Source organism: Magnolia sinica, chromosome 1, assembly GCF_029962835.1.
Source record: "Magnolia sinica isolate HGM2019 chromosome 1, MsV1, whole genome shotgun sequence".
In the NCBI taxonomy this organism is placed as follows: domain Eukaryota; kingdom Viridiplantae; phylum Streptophyta; class Magnoliopsida; order Magnoliales; family Magnoliaceae; genus Magnolia; species Magnolia sinica.
Genome location: NC_080573.1, coordinates 42968941 through 42989955, shown reverse-complemented (window position 1 = coordinate 42989955; position 21015 = coordinate 42968941). Strand labels below are relative to the sequence as shown.

The 21015-nt window shown below is 38.6% G+C and overlaps 1 protein-coding gene across 11 annotated transcripts; it reads left to right on the top strand.

The window, feature by feature from the left end:
* The first annotated feature begins 16384 nt into the window (after positions 1-16384).
* Positions 16385-18787, top strand: LOC131247038 (uncharacterized). Of its 11 annotated transcripts, none has more exons than XR_009171547.1 (7): positions 16385-16541; positions 16661-16737; positions 16876-16979; positions 17096-17179; positions 18083-18167; positions 18335-18379; positions 18469-18787. XR_009171547.1 is itself a non-coding variant. In XM_058247496.1 (6 exons), the coding sequence occupies exons 1-5, from the start codon at positions 16521-16523 to the stop codon at positions 18357-18359; spliced, it is 306 nt and encodes a 101-aa protein (XP_058103479.1). In that variant the 5' UTR covers positions 16385-16520; the 3' UTR covers positions 18360-18379; positions 18490-18787. The 11 variants fall into 11 exon arrangements, 5 of the variants coding, with proteins under 5 accessions (XP_058103479.1, XP_058103475.1, XP_058103468.1 ...); XR_009171548.1 differs by having other exon boundaries at positions 16641-16732; XR_009171545.1 differs by having other exon boundaries at positions 16641-16737; positions 18490-18787.
* Positions 18788-21015: the final 2228 nt, after the last annotated feature.

The following is a 21015-nucleotide window of genomic DNA, read 5'->3' as shown; positions in this document are numbered from 1 at the left end:
TTGGAATCACTACAAGCCAATTAATCTCAGAATCCCACAGTTGGCTAGAACCCATGGAATATGTAAGGTTGGAGCAATTCGAAGACCCTCCTACATTAGATTGACTCCTGGTCTACGATTTGGGATTTCAGGTAGGGAACCTCGGTTATAAAGAGGGGAGGTGTTAGACACCCTCTCTACCCGAATAAAGGTACGGTCTTTACTTGGTGTGGTAAAACAATCTTAAGGGATGATGGATGTTGTGGTAGAGATGGGACTAGGCACACACACGAATTTCTAATGTAGAAAGATCTGAGATTTCGGCAAGCCACAAAACATATGTCTAACGGCGTGTCTAGAAGGCAGATGAAATGATTCTTATGCAAACGAAGTAAGAAAAATGAACCAGACTATCAGGAATTTCTGATGTGACTGGATCCGATGTACGGCAAGTCACAAAGCATACATTTACTAGAAATATAGAGGAGCAGGGGGGTTGAGAAGGGAATAAATGTCATAATGAATGCTAGTGTATGAGATGAATGGATCTTTGGCTTGAACTTGAATAGGCTAAAATATATATTGAACCATGGTTAATCCAGGCTAAGCCTAAGGGTTGAGATGGTGAGGTGAGGCTAAGAGGTCGTTAGAAAAATCTGAAATTTAAGGCTTCCGAGTTCCCTCTCACCCTCACTCTCACTCTCTTCTCTTCTCTCCCTCTCTTTCTCTCACACTTGGAAAGTGAAAGTTAATGTCTGAAAATGTGAAGAGGAGAGGGCTATTTATATCCATCTCCAATGGCAATGTGGTAATTACTAGGTTTGGGAGGGGTAAATGCTAACATGGCAGCTTAAGATTGGTTGGGGAGAGAGGGACGCCACGTGGCACACTCCCATTGGCTCTTGGGGTTAGTAAAATGATAAATAATGCTGGCTAGAGGGGTATTTCAAAAGAAATTTAACTTTCAGGTGCTGAGAGAGCTGTTGCTCGGAGAACATATGCACCTCGCGAGCAGAGGTAATCAGAGTACCGCCGGCGGTAGTCAAACTACCGCCCAGGCCGTACTTTGTTCGGTGGGCCTTATTTGGTGCGCTGGCTCGTCCGATAGTCTTCTTTTTGGTTTTTGGGTTCGAATAGGTGGGTTTCCATGCTGAATTACATGTATATTCTGATTCTGACAGGGTTTAGATTCATATTGGAATTTAGGCTAGGTTTTGGGTTTAGGCTGAAGTTAAGCTGAGATTTAGGGGCTCGAATTAGGGTTTGGAGGTTCGGATTAGGGTTTCAGGATGTGGATTAGGGTTTCGAGGGTTTGGATCAAGGTTTCGAGGTGCAGATAGAATCATGGTTCTCGGACTATCTTAGCCTTCTTAAGGTATTACCAGGGTGGGGTGTCTACAGAGGCCAATAGAATCAGGGACCGAAAAGAAAATGGAAATAAATCAGGGACTAATCTTATGGAATTAACTCGGGAAAACAATAAGAAAAAGGGCAAATGTCATAACTGTGGCAAACCTAGACATTATGCAAATAAATGTAGGCTCAAAAAGAAGAATGCAAACAATCAATTTAAGAAAAAAGGAAATTGCTACAACTATCGAAAACCTGGGCATCACATTAAAACTTTCAAGCTTAAGAAAAACAAAGATAAGCCACAGACTAATCTTACAGAAACAGGCAATGAGTTTGACATAGTAGTAGTTGTGGTGTCAAAATCTTCCTTCTAAATAACTTTGAGTGGATACTAGATACTTGTACAACTAGGCACGTGTGCAAGGATCATTTCATGTTTACCTCCTACCAAGTATCAGGAGATGATGAACAGGTGTTCATGGGTAATGTTAAAACATCTCTAGTTATAGGAAAAGGAAAAGTACTATAACGTCTCGAAAAAATCTGTACAAAGACCCAAGTATCACCTCAGGCAGAAATCACTAAGTACCAAATCCTTTAGAAATTAGACGAGAATTATCTAATGTTGAATTAGATTACCTATGAAATTAGCACTGATCACTATAAACACGAACTACAAGACTCAAAATGTGTAGAATTATTAACGTTGCATTACCCTGAAATCTAGGATCAATCCTTAAACCCAGTTGCTCTCGAGAGCACCATGAAACTCCGTATCGGACCTGGACCGCACGTCGAAAGTCCGATTACTACAAAAATATACGGTTATGACCGCGGTACTGGACTTAACAACCACCTCAGAAATCAAGTCCTAATAGTGCCCAGAAACGCACAACTTGAGCCTGGAGCGAAGTGTGTGAGAAACGTGAATATCTTTAGAAAGCGAACTGAAACTTAAGTGAATTGAGTCATTTACTTGCGGGACAAATCTAAGGATTCAGACCATCAAAATCTGACCCAAGTACACCCTCGGATCAGGAAAAATTTCTAACTCATGTCGGTGCACTTGTGGTCCTGATCGAGTACCGGTGACCATCGAACTGAAACTGGTCCGCCACAATCGATCTATAAATCCGTTCGGACCAAAAACTCAGATTGACCTAGATCCAATGTCAGGGAGCTTAAGTCTAATCGCATGCTGAAGGGAGGCCACTAGAAGTGCTCTGTTGGACTGAAGCAGACGCCCTTTGGATATAACCTAAGTATACCTTGGCCCTAGGGCCATTTCCATTAGTCCCAGGCCTATATAAATGCTTAAAACCCCCTCTCTCTCTCACTCCATACGAATTTCTAAACCTTAGGAGGGAGAAAAGAGAAAAAGAGAAGGAAAGAGAGAGAAAGCTGGAGTTTGTTCTTGGGATTCAATCCCCTTACTCCACGGGCTTAACTACCCTTCCCGTGTCGCTATTCCAGTGATTTGGATTCTGTTCTTAGATATGAAAACCTAACCCTAATCTGTTTTAGGGTTTCCAATAGTGTAAATGGTGGAATAGCTAACTTATTCCCTGTTATATGTTGTTGTGGTGCCGTAGACAAAGACTTAGCTTTTAAACTGATTTCGTTACGAGTCTACCGACGAAAGGTGCGGACTATAAATGTTTAGGTTATGGTTTTCAAGACTTTCAATGTCAGTTAATGATTTATGACTGACTTGAATGATACCACATGCTTAGATGTGATGTTTCCTACACTTTACACACATATATGAACTATGTTGAATATAGTAAAATCCATCTGTTTGTTGATATGCTTGAATGAATATGGATTTATGATTCGTGCTTGTCATGATTATTGATTGTAAATGCATGATCGTTGTATGCGTGGCATCTCCTCGTGAAAGGATTTGCTATAACATGTGTTTTAACTAAGTCATTACATGTATGTAATGTGTGCAGTCTAAGTGTTTGATAAAATGCATCAATGAGGAAATACTTATTGGAATGCATGTAATGAGGATGTTGAGATAGGATTCTCAATTCCCTTAACCATGGTTATAGTTTTCCTTTATGTATCCTATACACTACTACGTGCTTTATGGTTGAAAGGCCTATGTACGCTATTATGTACACTGTGTTTGTTGAAATGCTCAAATGAGACTTATATTTAAGTTGGTTGCTACATGTTGTTTTGGACTAGCGTATATGTTTTCTTATTATATTTGAAGAATGTTTGGGACTATGGTATAGTCCAAGCAATCGGTAATAGGTCATGGTTTGGTGGTCGAGGTCGTTTCACCACTCAGGACGTGTTCGATGAATCCGAGTCGTACCTCGGTTGTCGACAGTGGTTAGGCCACACGGATTGCTTACATACTTTATGTCGACCATCTCGATGTACGCTCATACTAGTCGAGCTCATCAAGTAACCCGATTGACCCGATGTATGTTCACCATATATGGACGCTATTGCTTGAACCTAAGGTACCAAACTCACCAGTGGAAATCCCGTTAACCTTGGTACCTCGATCCTCCAAGACTCATGAGCCAGACATGGTGGTATGGGATACCGTGGTCATGCTATCGGCTTACACTGGGGTGACGAGCCTCCCCGTAGTGACCAGTGAGCAACCCAAACTTATGAGCTAAATACGGTGGTATGATACACTGTATTTAAGCTATCGGCCTACACTGATCAAGTGACGAGCCCTTTGTAGTGACCTCAAGCACACTCTAAGACTGCGTTGAGGTGATGAGCCTTTCCATAGCAACTAGAGTATAAACTAGGCCTACACTGATCAGGTGATGAACCCTTTATAGTGACCTAGAACCGCAACATTGTATGAGATTTACTAGGACTGATGACCCTAGAATGAATCATTGTTTGGGAATTGATATAAAGGAGGTACCTTAGCTTTCCAACCCTGCTGTATGAATAAACCTAAGTAAGAACTTGGTTAACACGATCATAGCATTGCATTGCACGGTGCTTTGGTGAGGAAGTAGCATGTGTCTAGAGTGGTGCATGCCGCGACCGTGAGATGAAGTTCGCAGAGGGAGTGCAGGTGAGGGCATGCATCATATCATACCATCTTTGCATTAATAAGAGTATTTTGGGCTTGATTGTTGTACTGCTTTATCATTTTTGCTTGATTGAATTGATAATATGTTAACCTTTGCCTTATAGCTCCGCTGAGTTAATCACTCACTCCCATGTTCTGGGATGGTATTTTAAACACCAACTAGACTCTGTCTTAGTTGCAGATGGTGATGCGACGTATGAGGCGGAGCCTGACTTCTACGACGACGACGAGGAGTTCTCTTACATGCAGTTATCAGGCGGGTTTACTTAGACCGTCCTGATCGACGGGGGCTATAGGGCTTATCATTTGTTGTTGGACTATCTTTGATATTTTGTATTTTGAACTAATACACGTAATTATTTGACCTGGCAATGTATTCATAATTTGGAGACTGGCAATGATCTATACGTTCCATATACGCTTATATACATCTCTCAGTCTTCCGCTTGCATTATTTAACTACCTCTGGAGTATGATATACTGATTTGGTATAATCCCACTCATGTTTAATGCACTAATACAGACAACATTTAATCATTATCATATATGTTGCATAAGTAATATTTTGGAACTCGGGAGTTAGGCTCTTGCTCGACCCCCAATTTTCAGGGCGTTACAAGTACTTCTGAAACTCTCTTCTGTAAAGACTCTAATGTTGAATGATGTCCTACATGAGTGTGACATTAGAAGAAACTTGGTCTCTGGTTCACTCCTCAATAAGGCTGGTTTCAAGTTAGTATTTGATTCAAAAAAGCTTGTAATGACTAAGAATGGAACTTTTGTTGGTAAGGGATACTATAGTGATGGTTTATCCATTATAAATGTATCCAGTGATAATAATAAGAAGACATCCAGTTCCGTTTATATTGTTGAACTCTTTTATTTATGGCATAGTAGATTATGTCATGTGAATGTAGTATCTCTTAAGAAAATGAAAAGATTAAGTTTATTACCTAATCATTACCAAAAAAATGACCAAAGGCTACGAACTATTTTGGTTTTTAGCTCTGGATATAAACCGTAGCTCACTAGCTACGGCTTAAAACCATAACTAAAACTATCCAAACCGTAGCTAAAAACTAACTTTGCCAGACATACATACAACCTTGGATAGCCCCATAAGGGACTCTACAACGCTCATGAAAATGTGTGTACTCCATCTAATATGTCTATCTGTTTTTAAAGAGTATATTAGGGCAAGAACCCAAAAAAGGAAGTAGATCGAAAGCTTAAGTAGACCACACAGGAGGAAAGAGTGGAGATTAATCCATTGATCGATGATGTGGTTCAATTAGACCTTCGATTTGCCTAGATGTTGGGTGCATTCCCTATAAAAAAATTATAAAATTAAAGGACGGAGTGGATATATCGATTGCATCAAAACGGACCCCACAAAGCCCTTAACAAGGCCGTCTGTCCAGATCCTGTGAAATGTGCACCCGTGGAGGGCCTGTTACGGATTGTACAATGGCTACGGTCATATTAGCTTTTAGTTATGGTTAAAAATCGTAGTAGGACCGTAGCAACTGAAAATGCAGAAAACCGCACTGCCTTTTTCTTTTCCTCCTCTCACAAAAAGTTCATTTGCCCCCACTCAACCGCATTCCCTCTCACGTTCGTCCCTCTCTCTCTCTCTCTCTCTCTCTCTCTCTCTCTCTCTCTCTCTCTCTCGATCTCCTACGTCCCTCTTCTCTATCTCTCTCAATCTCATCCGCCTCGTTGGGCCCAACATTAAAAACCTCAAGGAATCTGTCACCACTACAACAAAAGCTAGTAAAATCGGCATTTTGGTGCTTCTTGCACCGGCGCCATGTAAAACAAGGTCCGACGGATGGTTTACTACATATACATAAAAAAAACCCACCCCTACCCTCATTTCCTTTCTAGCCCGCGCGACTCTCTCCTTCTTCCTATGGCCGACTCTCTCTCTCTCTCTCTCTCTCTCCTTCTTCCCACCCCCGACTCTCTCTCTCTCTATCTTCTCTCTCTGCTGCTCGGTTTTCTAAAATTTTCATTTGGGCAAACCACCCTAATTTCAGGGCTTACGATTGAGCCGCCATTAAGTTCAAGGGAGTCGATGCAAACATCAATTTCAACCCTAGTAATTATGATGAAGATCAAAAATAGGTAAGCGTCTAGATTTCATCAATTTCAACCTTAGTGATTTCCTAATTAGGGATTTACAATGTTGAAACCCTAATTAGGGATTTACTATTTTGAAACCCTAATTAGGGACTTTTCTATGTTGTTTGATGCGAATACATAGAAACGATTTGTTGTGTGAAATGATTTCACACTCAGTGCTGGTAACGTCCTTGCATTTCTGTTTCTTATGGGAAATGGTTTCGACATAGGGTGACTTAAGCTTTGATGAACAGACTTGGAAGACCATCTCTTCATCCACAAAGCAGTTGATTTCCAATCTTCTGACCGTCAATCCTCACAGAAGACCACTGCACAAGAGGTATATAACATGACCATTAGTCCATTCATTGGATGTGTAGTGATGTTAGAGGGACTGAAATCTCAATGCATGTAGAATCAACCAATCTCCTCTACAATTCTGTCAAATAGTAATAACAGTTAGGTAAATTGAAATTCTGCATGATGGCATACCAAATTTTGTGTTGTCTAAGTGATCAATTATAAAGTGTTAGGACTTTTAGACTACTGGGTCATTAATATGCAAAGACGGGGAAACATGCATCTGTAATGTTTTGGTAGAATCCTTGAGTGAGTAAACAGTTTGGCAGATAGAAATCACAAAGACTGAATTGGCGAACTTTGTGTTGCCAAACGGTTTGAAGGACGAGGTCGACAATCGGATGTGCAGAAGGACAATGTCGACAATCGGATTGCTCTTAGAATCTACTATATGATTGCTGATAATTTTCTCAGACAGGTTGTTTTTAAATTTCAGAAAAAAAAATCTCTCTGTTCGTGGTTTTCTTTGGCGATTCTGTTTGATATTGGCATTTCACTCTGTTTTCATTTTCTAGGAATTCTGATGCTTTACTGAATCGAAATGGGAAATTTGAATATTCAATTGTTATGGAATATAAATTGCAGTGAAATTTGTGTTATTGCTATGTGTTACATTGTCCCTACCTTTGGTTTGGATTGATCAAGGACCTTTTGGCAATTCTGTAAATTTTTTTTTGAGTTGATTATACATAATATATTTGAAAACATTGTGTGTGCATCAAGTGCAGATGTGCACCGACATCTCATACTATCCAATAATTTTGGGAAGAATCTTAATAGCCTTAAGTTTGCATTTTGAAATGCTTGTTGTATTCTTGTCGTCCATCTTTTAATGATGGGAGATAATCTGCACACTGACTCTCGGTGTGATATTGTGTGCACAAGCCTGCTTGCAATCTCTATTTACACACCCTACTTTTGATTTGCTTGTATTATTATTATTATTATTATTACATTTGGGAATCAAAATAATACTCCTTTGTACTATTTTTAATTGTGTACTATTTCAATTCCCAAATGGAAAGTGGGTGCATGCAAATAAATCGAGGTGGGTGAAGATCTCGATTCCATTTTTAGAAGGGAACGTGGATGCTTGATTGTCCATTTCTCTAGCTGTACGATTAAATGCTATGTGATGCACGTCATCGAACTTAATGAAGTGTGTTCCCCGGGACACATTTAAAGTGGTTGAGACCAATGGTTTTTTTGGTCATCACAGATATGTGCCATGGCCCAAAAACTGCAGTTATTGGATGAGCTGAACAATTCAGTCTTTGTGATTTCTGTCTGCCAAACTGTTTACTCACTCCAAGGATTCTACCCAAACATGCATCTTAGTAGGCACTTTTCTTCTTATTATAAGGAAAAGAGGATTTCCTACATCATAAGGAAAAGAAGAATCTGTTTTAGCTAAAGAAAATTGGTTTCCTAATGCATACTATTGTTTTCTTATCCTGCCTGTGCGTATAGCATACCCTGTGCATCCAGTCATTGGATGGGCCACTGTACATGGGACAAATTAATGGCTGGATAGGCATGTTTTAGCCTCGTTTTTTTGTCCATTTGGTTTGTACACTGTGGCCCACCTGATGGATCGACTGCTATACCTGACTGATTACTAAGCCATGTTGTTGACAGAGCAGGGCCAACCTGATGGACAGCTTAGATCTTGCAGTTGTTTTCTATATAGGCACATGTGATGGCATGTAAAGCGGTTGGATTGTGAAGGCTTGAGATTTTCAAATCTCAATACATCCTTGAGCATTCAAAGAAAGGATACTGCATGTTAAGAGCGGCGGAATTCAATTGGTTTGCTCATGCTAATGATATTTTTATAGATGAATTGAGGTCCATGTGTCTGCATACTTAGATAATCAAAACCCTTTTCTAGATAAACACAGTCTAAAAATAGCACTTTCAAGCCCATTCTTACTGTTTAATTGATGGCCCTCAAGCTAGAAGCCAAAATGGTCAAAAGTTCACGACTAATCACTACCTTTCTGTCTTTTATAGTTATAAATTGTCAGTTTTCCTTTTTCCTGTGAACTGTTACTTGTAGATAAATGGCCTTAGTTGAATTTGTTGGGGTTATGTTTCAAAAGCTTGTTCCATCAGCAAAATTCCAACCAGAATGCCATTTTCTACCCTAAAATCAGTTAGAATATTTCCCAGTTTCAGACGAAGTTGTAGACAATTAAACAAAAGAATTCCTAGGAAATTTATGTTATGGCTGCTGCAAGCCAGTACACCAGTTGGTTAAATCAAGATATTCGAGGATCCAACCACGGGCTGGAACACTGAGTTGATTTGAATCAAGATACCAAAAAATCCAGATTCGAGAATGCCTTCGAAGTGTTCACCAATGAAAAAGATAGACAATGCCAAGGTTGATACCTCCAAGTTTCCAACCTACTAGTTTAAGCTAGTGCTCTCACTACAGCCCACCCCCTTAAAACTGATTTCTCCAAGAGTCCTTAACTGGTATTCACAACATAATTGTTGACAGTGCATCCTTATATATATATTTTTATTTTTTATCAAGTACCTTATAATTTTGTTATATGCTTGCACAGGTGATTATCCTACAAATGTTAATAAGCTTTGTTTTATAGTTCTGTTATTTGAATCACCATTCCCATTTTCTGTGAAAGTGATTAATGCTTATCTATTACATTTATTTCTCAGATTGGATTGGCGATGTCTCCATTGAGCAACAACTCCTTGTTTCTAGAATATAGTTTTGCCGCACAGGTCTATTTGATTTCAATTCCTGGTATTTTGTCCAAATATCCAAGGTCAGGTCACTTAAAAAGTGATACTTTTTCAGGTATGGAAGCTCACTGCTTGTGATCTCTGTGAGATAGCAAGAAATTCAGCTCATCAATCTGGATTTTCCCATGCAGCAAAGGTGTGAAATCTCGAAAAATGTTTACTTCTTTGCTTTCTTTTGATTGATTTTTAGTTTCTTTTAATCGTGTTCTTACTTTTTGGTTGTTAAGCTATTAGCGGCTCTTACTTTTTTTGTCGGAGAGCATTCTGATTACAGTATATCTGCATCCAACATGACTGTTCATTTTCTGATACATATGTATACCACCTTATATTTGATCACTTTGGCCTTTTTTCTTTTTTCTTTGGGTGAAATTGGGTGAGTTGAAGCTTATTGAGTGGTTTGGAGTGTGTGGGAGAAATGTTGAACAAGGCTACTATGTTGAAATGCATTGAAGCAATTGAAAATGATGCTTAGTCCTCCTGTTTAATCACCGTCAATTGCAGATTGAATTCATCTCATCCATTCGTCTTGTTTGTTTATGGGATACATAGTTTTGCTAATTATGTGGACTTAACAATTTTAAGTAAATGGGTTGGGCTTGGATTGAGCCCTTGTCAACTTGTCCTATCCCCATAAGTTATCAATGGGTTGAGTTGGATGATCCAACTGGACTTAGTGTCACGCCCCAAACCTAGGGACGGACAGCTTCCGTGATGCCCCGAATTCGGCACTCAACTTTCATACACCAAGTCCCGAGTTCGGCGCACCACAAGGAAGATTTTTGACTGAATTTTTTTTTTTATATTTATATACATAGTAATACCTGAGCATGAAGATCCATGATCAAACTACCAAGCAACACTCTTCATCATAAGTCCCGATGGTTATAAGTATAATGCTTTACAAATATACGTAACATCAACATTGCTAAATCGAAGAATAGATGCAATGCATCGAGAAAGCTAAGTCTTCTAAGCTACTCCAACCCTGAAAAAAATGGAAAATAGGAGGCTTAGGCAAAAAGCCTAGTGAGTACACATGTGTATGCAGTGTGTTCTACATGCAGGCAAGATAAATATGCTACAAGGAAATCATACCACAGCTATAACCATATTACATGCATCCTTAATCACATCATCATCATTATATTGTCATGTCATAATTATACAATATCGAAAATACTGACAAGTTCATGAGTCATATAATATCAGAGTACGCAATATAAATCGGCATGTAAATGAGGAGTTATAAAGAGTCAAATATCAGATGTCGAGGATGCAATGCAATATGTGGTGCGAATGAAATGACTATGCTGGAGTGAAGTCGGGATGGTAGTACGTAGTATCGCAGACTATGGGGTTTATCACAAAGGACTTCTATCCAAACTAGTCCCATACCTAATTTGGATAGTCAGACTCAATGTGGTAAACTCCTGATCTCAGGTTAGTCACGCGCCCCAACCGAAATCCTGGACATTGCGAAGGTACACGTAACAAATAGTTGCGCACCACCAGCCTGAGTGGATAGTGAATGAATGAATGAATGAGTATGCAACCCTGCTCAATAAGTCCACATATCAGTACAGTTCATCTCTGGGATCATCACCGGGGTTTAGTACACTCCAAATGGCACTGTCTCTCTCTCAGCAGCACAGTCCAAGTGAGCGTAAGAAACCTCACTATCCGCCTGGCCAATAGTCTGCCAATACCTACCCGGCACGTCGATAGCGGACCCATTCACGAGCTGGTCAAACTCAGCCTAGTAATGCCCCCTACCCTCGGGCGGGTAAGGCTACACCCCCTCCCAACCGACCACGACACAGTGGGAGACGCGGCCTCCTGGTATTCGGCACTCGGGCACTCATATATCCACTCAGTCTCGACGTTGGGGCGTCTCCTGGCCTCGGAGGTTTAGGGATTTTCACCCAGGGACATCTATAACACCCGTATGCTAGAACCAAATATTTACGGTATCCCATCTAGCCATCCACGATATGCCTGTGGAGGCTATGGCCCTGATGTCGCTAGGGCACACAATGCAAGATGCATGAGTCATACAATCCAGTCATGCATCAATCCTGCACATACCGTGCACTCATGTGAGATAACCTCCGCCTATCAGGGAGTCTCATAGTAACATGCTCAATGACATATGCAATGATCAACCACATCTCATAACGAACATGCATATGATGCGTATGGGCATGTATCATGATGTTATGCTATCATGTACTCGTAATCGGCATCGTCAATTGGAATCAGTGAGAATGGGCCTAACAAGGCCTAAAGGAAGGTCACAATGTGGACATTCAACCATCATTGCCCGTTAATGTGGGCATTTAACCAACATTACTCCCAAGGAGTGACCCATATAAACATCAATACATACATCATGGCGAAATCACACATCACATTGGTCCTCATATATATCGCTTTGGGTCTCTCGCAAGGGCCACACATTCATCGCATTGGGCCTCACTCGTGAGCCGCATATACATCACATTGGGCCGTATCATATGGGCCTTACACATCGCTATGGGCCTCGACACATGGGCCAAGAATACACCACATCAGGCTTCACAACCCATGGGCTTTAAATACACAATAGGTGGGCCCTACACATGGGCCTCAAATACATCACAATGAGCCTCATCATATGGGCCAGAAATATATCTCAATGGGCCTTGCTCATAGGCCATGAATACATGGCTACACTAATTATGATAAGTCTTATACTACAACCACTTCACACGTCACATAGTTAATGGCTCATATTTGGTGCTGCATAGTTAAGGGCCAAGAGCCACGTTTCATCGTACCATTTACGGTTTAGCGATCACAACGTATAGAATCCAGGACCGTAATAGCATTAGCTTAGGTAATATAACTCTACATCACATTCAGTTAGTGTACAACTTAGTTATATGTGATTCAAGTGGCGGTATCTATATCGATAAGCACAAACCTACGTTATTGAATGGCCATCAATGCCACTTGATTTCATACAGTTAGGTGGCCTTGTACGTATTTCACATTCATACAATTAGATGACTACGTATACTACATATACTCCACCATTGCCTATGATTAGGCGGCTATATATACATCAAATACCTACATGATTAATGGACCAAATAGGTATATCACACCCTCACACCACTAGAGTCTACATATTTATTATAATTAAACATGTTTAAGGGTTTAGACACAAGTCACATGATCCTATTACTTAGGGCCGTACTTTAACCAAAGTGCCAAGTGATCAAGGGCTGTCCATGATCAACCCATTTAAGGGATTAGCCATCATTACTTCAAAAATTACAATACCAGTTCGTCATATGTTTAACACATGGAGATTACAAACTCTTGTCGAAGAGACCTAATGGTTGGCCCAAGGCTACCACTGATGGGCCCACATGACATTAACTTAAAATGGGCCTTAACATTCTTGGACCCACAAATAAATGGAATTTACAATGAGTTCTATATGGTGGAGCTCATGGGGCTTTCCCATAAGGTTAAGTCGTATGTGACTCACTTAAGACTTATGTCTACTTTGATTTTAGTACAAATCCTAAAATGATATGAGGAAGTGGATGGTCCGCATGGATTAAATAGATACACCATGGTGGCCTTAAGTTGGATTCAATAGTTAAGTTCGTATTCTCACAGCCTTGTATTGTGTGGTCCAATTCAGGTTGAATTGACTGATCTTTGGGACAATGCCCTAGAGGGGACCCGGTACATGGGCTAGATGGGTTGAATATCTAATACATCATCAGGATGACCCATAATAAATTTTTAGTGATGAGAGTTCAATTTACATTATTTCATAATGAACGGCTATCTAATCATTGGATGGGCCTGAGTCTTGGTAACATACCGTCAAAGGGGCTGATAAAATAAATAAACGATGAGGATCTTGAATATAAATCATGTCATAACCATGGTAGATTAAGTGGCATAACACCTACATCAAAGTGGGCCATACCACACACAAGTTGAGAGGGTTACCCTCCCTTAAATATTCATAATTATTTTGTTGGGCCCGTAGAGGTGTGGTTCATAAATCCAGCCCATCCATTATATGCGTCCCACTTGGTTGAGGGGTCAGACCAAGTTTCAGATATATCCAAATTTTAGGTGGACCTAACACATGATTTTACATGCTTGAGCTTCAAGTTGTACGAATGGTCCAAGGAGATCAATGTTACATGGGTGCTAAAGTGATGTATTTATTATATCTACACCGTTCATCTATTTTTAGAGATCATTTTAGAAAATTATCCAAAAATGAATCATAACCAAAGATTATATAGACCTCTCCTCAATTAGCAATTAGGATAATGATTTCACCATTAAACCATTCATCAGGCCCACCATATCATTTATTTTCCACCCAATCTGTTCATAAGGTCATAAAGACCTGAATTAAGGGAAAAGACAAATTTTATATTGGTTCAAAACTTCTAACCCAAAAAAAGGGTTCCAATGGTAGATGTTCAATCCTCGCTCCTTTTGTCGTGTGGCCCACTTGATAGTTAGATTTATCTTATTTTTCTTTCAAGCCTTAGGTCAAGCTCACCAAATGGGTGGATGGTTTAGATATAACATATACCACATGATCAGACCCATAAAATTGCTGATTTAGTCAGCTTCATAATTTTATTTTATTTTATTTTATTTTTATTTTTTTTGTTTTTGATGGTGTGGGCCACCTGAGTTCCATGTATGGCTGAAATTTGGAGGTGACCCATTTTTAAACGGGACCCATCAAATGCATGGTACTGATGTTCGACATGCATCAACGTGGGGCCTGTGATGGGGCCCACTTTCCTCCAACGTCAGCAGCCGACGCTGCTTGCTGCAGCGTCATCCAGACGCTGCCGGCAGCAGCATATATATATATATTATATTTTTTTTTTCTTGTTTTCAATTATGGGGCCCACAACAGGACGATCAGGTCCGACTGTTGTGTGTGTCCCTCAAGGTTGATGGGTTAATCTAAGTTTCAGATGCATCCAAATTTTAGGTGGGGCCCAGCAAGTGCTTTTATATGTTTTAGCCATGACTGCACATTATTTTAGATGGTGTGGGCCACTTAAGTTCTTCGTACGGTTGCTTTTTGGCGTGACCCATTTTTAAGAGGGGACCCATCAAATGCACGGTTCCGATGTTCGACATACATCAAGGTAGAGCCAGTGGTGGGGCCCACCTCTTTCCAGCGTCAACGAAGACGCTGCAGCATGCAGCGTCAGATTGTTTTTTTTTTTTATTATTTTTTTTTCTGTTTCTCATAGATGGGGTCCACAACAGGACGATCCAGTCCATCTGTTGTGTGTGTCCCACGTGGTGGAGCGTTCAATCCAAGTTTCAAATGCATAAATATTTCAATTGGGCCCCAGCAAGTACTTTTATATGCTTTAACATGTCTTCACATGATTTTTAATGGTGTAGCCCACCAGAGAACTGGATTAGTTTCATTTTTCGGCTCAACGCCTAAAATGAGCTGAGAAATTAGATGGACGGCGTGGATTGAATATATACATCATGGGTGGGGCCCGTTGGGGACCCAAACTTCTTTCCTTCTTTTTCTTTCAAGCGGCAGGGGCGTCTGGACGCTGCTTGTTGCAGCATCTAGCCTTCCTCTCTTTTTTTTTGTTTTATTTATTTATTTATTTATTTATTTAGTGTGTGCACGTGTGTGCACATGTGTGTTTGCCCAACACAATGGCCTCACTTTGGGATGGTTTGGATGGCCTACAAAATTATAGTGGGGCCCACAATCAATGGGTCCCACATAAATCTATAAAAATATTGTTATTATTATTATTATTATTATTATTATTATTATTATTTTATATTCTCCCATGAATCCACACCATTAAACACATCATTATCACATCATTATGATCAACATCATCTCCACCATACAAAAACACAACAAAAACAAAATAAGAATGAATAGTGTGGGTGTACTCACCTTGATGAATTAGATGGATGATTGAGATGGATGGAAGGGATGGAATTGATGGTTAAGATGGATGGAAGGTATGGGATTGATGGAGTTGATGGCCCACCAAGATCACTCCTCTCTCTCTCTCTCTCTCTCTCTCTCTTACGGAAAAAAATGGTGAAATGCCAAGGAATTGAGGGGTATTTATAAAGAAATGGATAAATTTTTGGTTAAGTTAAGCTGATGTAATTAATATTATCTTAGGCTAGGATTATGGTACTTAATTCATGCTTTGTAATTAATGGTGGATTAAAGGAGCATGGGATGGCATGGTGTGGTGATGTCATGCATAGTATATGCATGGAGAAATGTTGACTTTTCATGCACATGAGAGAGAAGAGGTATGGGTATGTGACATCACACACATGGGTAGAGATTCTCTCACCCATGTGTGGCATGTGCATGTGTGTATGACATGTGTTGTGCACATGTGTGGAATAAAATACATGGTTCCATGCGCACATGATACACTTATTATTCTTCACGGTGTATCTCACTAACAGATTATCATACCGACAAACGGGTGGTACCTCCACGATCACGGCAATGGGGCGGTCGATATGAGGTAGGTTTCAAGGTCTTAAGGTCCTGGTCAGTTGGGTGTGTACTATGAACGGCTAATCTAGGTCTAGCTAAGGGTGTCGATCATCGTGCATATATGCATAGAAACTGGTACGGAATGGACTGGGTATTACACTTAGCCCAGCTGATCTGATGGTGGCTTATATCTCATGTCACTAAAATTTGCTTGATTCTGTGGAAATCTTTTGGAACCCTAAAGAGATCCCATGGGTTGAGTATGTTGTGGAGTCGATTGGCGTGTTCACCGACAAGGACATGGCTTCCGCCCATCTCAAGGTAAATTTCTTTTTAGGGATCAAGACTTATTTAATTATAGACATTTTTATGTGGTTGAGATTATTAAGTGCTAGTGATTCTTGTTGAATGATTGATTAGATCTATTTGTTCTTTGAAAGCTTCAACATCGGTTAATTATCAGAAAGGAGCACATCTTACTTACTAGATTGTGGACTACAGAAACAAGCTTTGTAAGGTTTGTTCTTTGTTTAGTTTTAGCCCTGTTTGGTAGGTTGTTTGCTTTGGGTTCGTCTCTTTTTGTCAGCATTTGAAAAAAGAAAAGGAAAATTAGAACACCTAATCATAATTTCCTTGGGGCCTGTTTGACAAGTAGGAATCTGTGGGAGAAGAAAGGAATTCTTTATCATTATTTCCCAATGCACCAGTTCCATGTTGGCAAGCTGCCACACCTCATGGCATGGGATTTGGCATGCAATGGTAATTCATATGTCAAGAAAATCACTATTGTTTCTATCACTACTGCAGCGCATGTGTTTTGCATTTGGTCACTCATGGTACCTGACAATAATGGAAAATATGGATTTTTCTTGTAGTCAATGCCTGCATTTCCCCAAAAATCAAAAACTACCAACCCATTTGATCTTGGCACTGAACCAACTCCAGTTCATGCCCAAATGGTGAATATTTTTTTATTTACTTTTAACTTGTTTTTACTTGAGTTACTGCTTTAGATTTTTCTTGCATTATGTTCAATAGTATACTGAGGGAACTAGTAATGATTTTTCAAGTGGCCTTGGATCATTCCCTTGAAAGCACAATCAAGACTGTTTAGCGCCATTAGCAACATTCAGATTAATGTGTGGTACAAATTGGGGTGGTATGGATTCAAATCTCTATTTGCACTTTGAGGGCCTACTTAGAAGGATTGCCAAGTTGGAATTGGCATGCTACTCGAGCGGAACCCATCTGCTTTGCATTAATTGCGTTGGCACAAGAAAATGCAAATTGCGTTAAGTCAGATTTCTTTTATGCTCTATTGCTGCCTCAAATTGCAATTGGGTTTGCCCATTGTCCATTCTCTATTCAAAAAGTGAAGCTTCCAAATGCACCCTGACATTTAAACACCTTTCAAGCTCTTTTTAGGAATTTGTGAGGGGAAAAAATGTGAATCACAGCATGTGTATACCCATGCCACATGAGCTGAATCATTCATCCGGCGAGCCATGCTTGTGTTAGGAAAATGGACAGAAAACCACCAACTACAACATGTTTGGCATAGGAAAATTAATGGACAAAAAACCACAAACTACAACATGTTTGACATAAGAAAATGGATAGAAAACCACCAACTACAGCATGTTTGGCATAGGAAAATCTCTTAGTTTGGAACATCCTAACCACCTATCGTACATGTGACCCAAGTTGAAACTTGGTTGTGTACATGATTCCCATCCACCACTAATGGATGGTTGGATTTCTAGGAATAGAGTCTCATTTAGAAACGAGAATGCATGAATCTTGCTGTAGAATTATTTTAACTGCTCCAATTTTATTTTTGTTAATTATAGTTTCTGCTGCAGGTTGTGAAATGTGAGTTGCCGGTTGTCCTTGCAAGGGAATTACCATATGAGGAATGTCCAATCTAGCTCTCTAGTTCCCAATCAGGTAAATTTAGAACCACCTGCTTTCTAATTCCCAGTCAGGGTGAAAGAAAAACATCGCTACCTACCGGAATATACTGTGCATTGGACTCTGGCTCCCAGTCCTGCTTCCTACCTATTTCTTTTTCTTTTTTACCTGGTATCTAATTACCTAAATTTCCTTCTATGCAGCTATATTTTAATCCTGCTACTGTGAAAATGTTGAGCAACTTGAAGGTATATATTGTTGGCATATGGATTGTCTTTGACATTTTGCATTTTGCATTTTATCATAACTGTTGCACACTTGCTGTATGTTGATGAAGTTTGGTTTTGCAGTATAAAAGCAATGCGTGGTTCGTGACGTGGTCAGCCATGTGCAGTAAGCTTTCGGATTAAAGCGAAGCTGAGAATAGGGTGTTAGTTGATGGAAAATTGATAACCAGTAGAGGCACATCCATGGTGTTGTCGCTTGTGATTGTTGAGAAGCTATTTAACTGCGAAAAGGCATTGGATCTTGTTGTCAATGAGAACTTTAAATAGACATATAACTATTATGTTGGTATTGTACTTTTGTTAATGGATTAAAATAAATGATTGTATTTGATTGAATGAATGAATGATTATATTTGATTGAATGAATAAATGATTTAGCCATAAAGTATTTATCTATATTAGCTTATATGAGTCGATCTATCAGGTCATGTACTTCAATGGTAAGAGATGTCATTATTATATTTTCTTTAATTATTATTATTTTTTAAAATAGGCAGTAGCTATATTAACCGTAGCCCTTTATCTAGAAACCGTAGTTGTTTCTAATTTCACTATATTGCTATAGTTCTTGCTCTACTTTTTGCTACAGATATAATCCGTAGCTGTATATACTTTAGAGCTACGGAAAGAATTGCTACGACTTTAATCCGTAACCATTGTCTTTATGGATATGGATTAAAACCGTAGCCATAGCTCTAAGACTTATGACTACGGCACCAATGGCTACGATCGTGCAACGGACTATAACTGTAGCGATAGGCCTTTAGCTACGGTTTTTATCCGTAACCTTTGCCCAGTTTTTTGGTAGTGAATATATCTAATGAAGAATTCGATAAATGTGAAACATGCTTAGGTTCAAAATTCATTAGAAAACCCTTTAAGCGAATAAAACAATCATATGTTCTATTAGAGTTGATACGCAATGACTTAGGTAATTTTAGAAATCACATGTCTAGAGGTGAAAAAAGATATTACATAAGTTTTGTAGATGACTACTATAGGTTCACCAGAGTCTATCTGTTAAGAAACAAAGATGAAGTTTTAGATGCTTTTTCTAAGTATAAAATTAAAATTAAAAATTAGTTAAATATAAAAATTAAAAGACTTAGAACGGATAGAGGAGGTGAATATGAATCTTCTCAATTTAGAGAATTATGTGAAAAGAGTGGAATAATTTCCGAAACTACAGCTCCTTATACACCAGAACGAAACGGAATAGCAAAACGTAAGAATAAAACTCTTAAGGAGATGATGAATGCTATGTTAAATAGTTTAGGCTTACACTCAAATATGTGGAGAAAAGTAATTTTATCTACTTATTATATCCTAAATAGGATTCCTTATAAATTTTCTCAACAAAGACCTTATAAACTTTAGAAAAATCATGTTCCTAGTTATAAATATATTAAAGTATGGGGGTATATTGCTAAAGTAGGATTACCTGAAATTAAGAAAAGAAAGTTAGGCCCAAAAACAACCGACCGTGTATTTATAGGGTACGCACAAAATAATGCAGCCTACAAATTTTTAGTTTTAAAAACTAAGGATAATATTCTAAATCTTAATACAATTATAGAAGATAGGGATGTAGAGTTCTTTGAGAATGTATTCCCTATGAAATCTAAATCTATAAAAATAGAAGAAGTTAATGAATCAAATATCATGTCTACTAGTAAAAGTGCTTGCGAATACGTAGTAGAAGAGATACAACAAAGAAAAAGTACTAGAGTTAGAAGAGAAATTAACCTAAGAGATGATTTTTTCACCTTCTTAGTAGAAGATGATCCTACAACTTATACAGAAGCGATTAACTCTCCATATACAACATTTTAGAAAGAAGCAATAAATGATGAGTTAGAATCTATTATATCTAATAATACTTGGGAACTTATAAACCTACCACCTGTAAATAAACCAATAGGCTGTAAATGAGTATTTAGAAAGAAATTAAAATCAGATAGAACTATTGATAAGTTTAATGCTAGGTTAGTAGTAAAAAGGCTTTAAACAAAAGGAAGGAATAAATTATTTTAATACATATTGTCTTGTAACTAGAATTATAAGTATTAGAGTCTTAATAGTGATAACCTCCATATATAAATTGGTGGTACACCAGATGAATATTAAGAAAGCTTTCCTAAATAGAGATTTAGAAGAAGAAAAATATATGGAGCAACCTGAGGCTTATAAGATATCAGGTAAATAAAATAAAGTATGTGGACTAATTAAATCACTATATGGTTTAAAATAGACTCCTAAACAATGGCATAAAAAATTTGATAGTGTTTTGAAATCAAATGGTTATCATATAAATGAAATAGCTAGATGTGTATATAATAAAATTTATAAAAATGATTATGTTATTATATGCCTTTATGTTGATGACATGCATATTTTCGAAACTAATATTAAATTAGTTATTGAAACTAAGAAATTTTTGTCAAACTTAGGAGAAGTTAGTGTAATCTTGGGTATTGAAGTAACCAGAAAAGATGATGTTAATGTATTATCACAGTGTCATTACATTAAGAAGTTACTGTGGAAGTTTAACTATTTTAATTGTTTACTTGTCAGTACTCCTTATGATTACAGTGTGA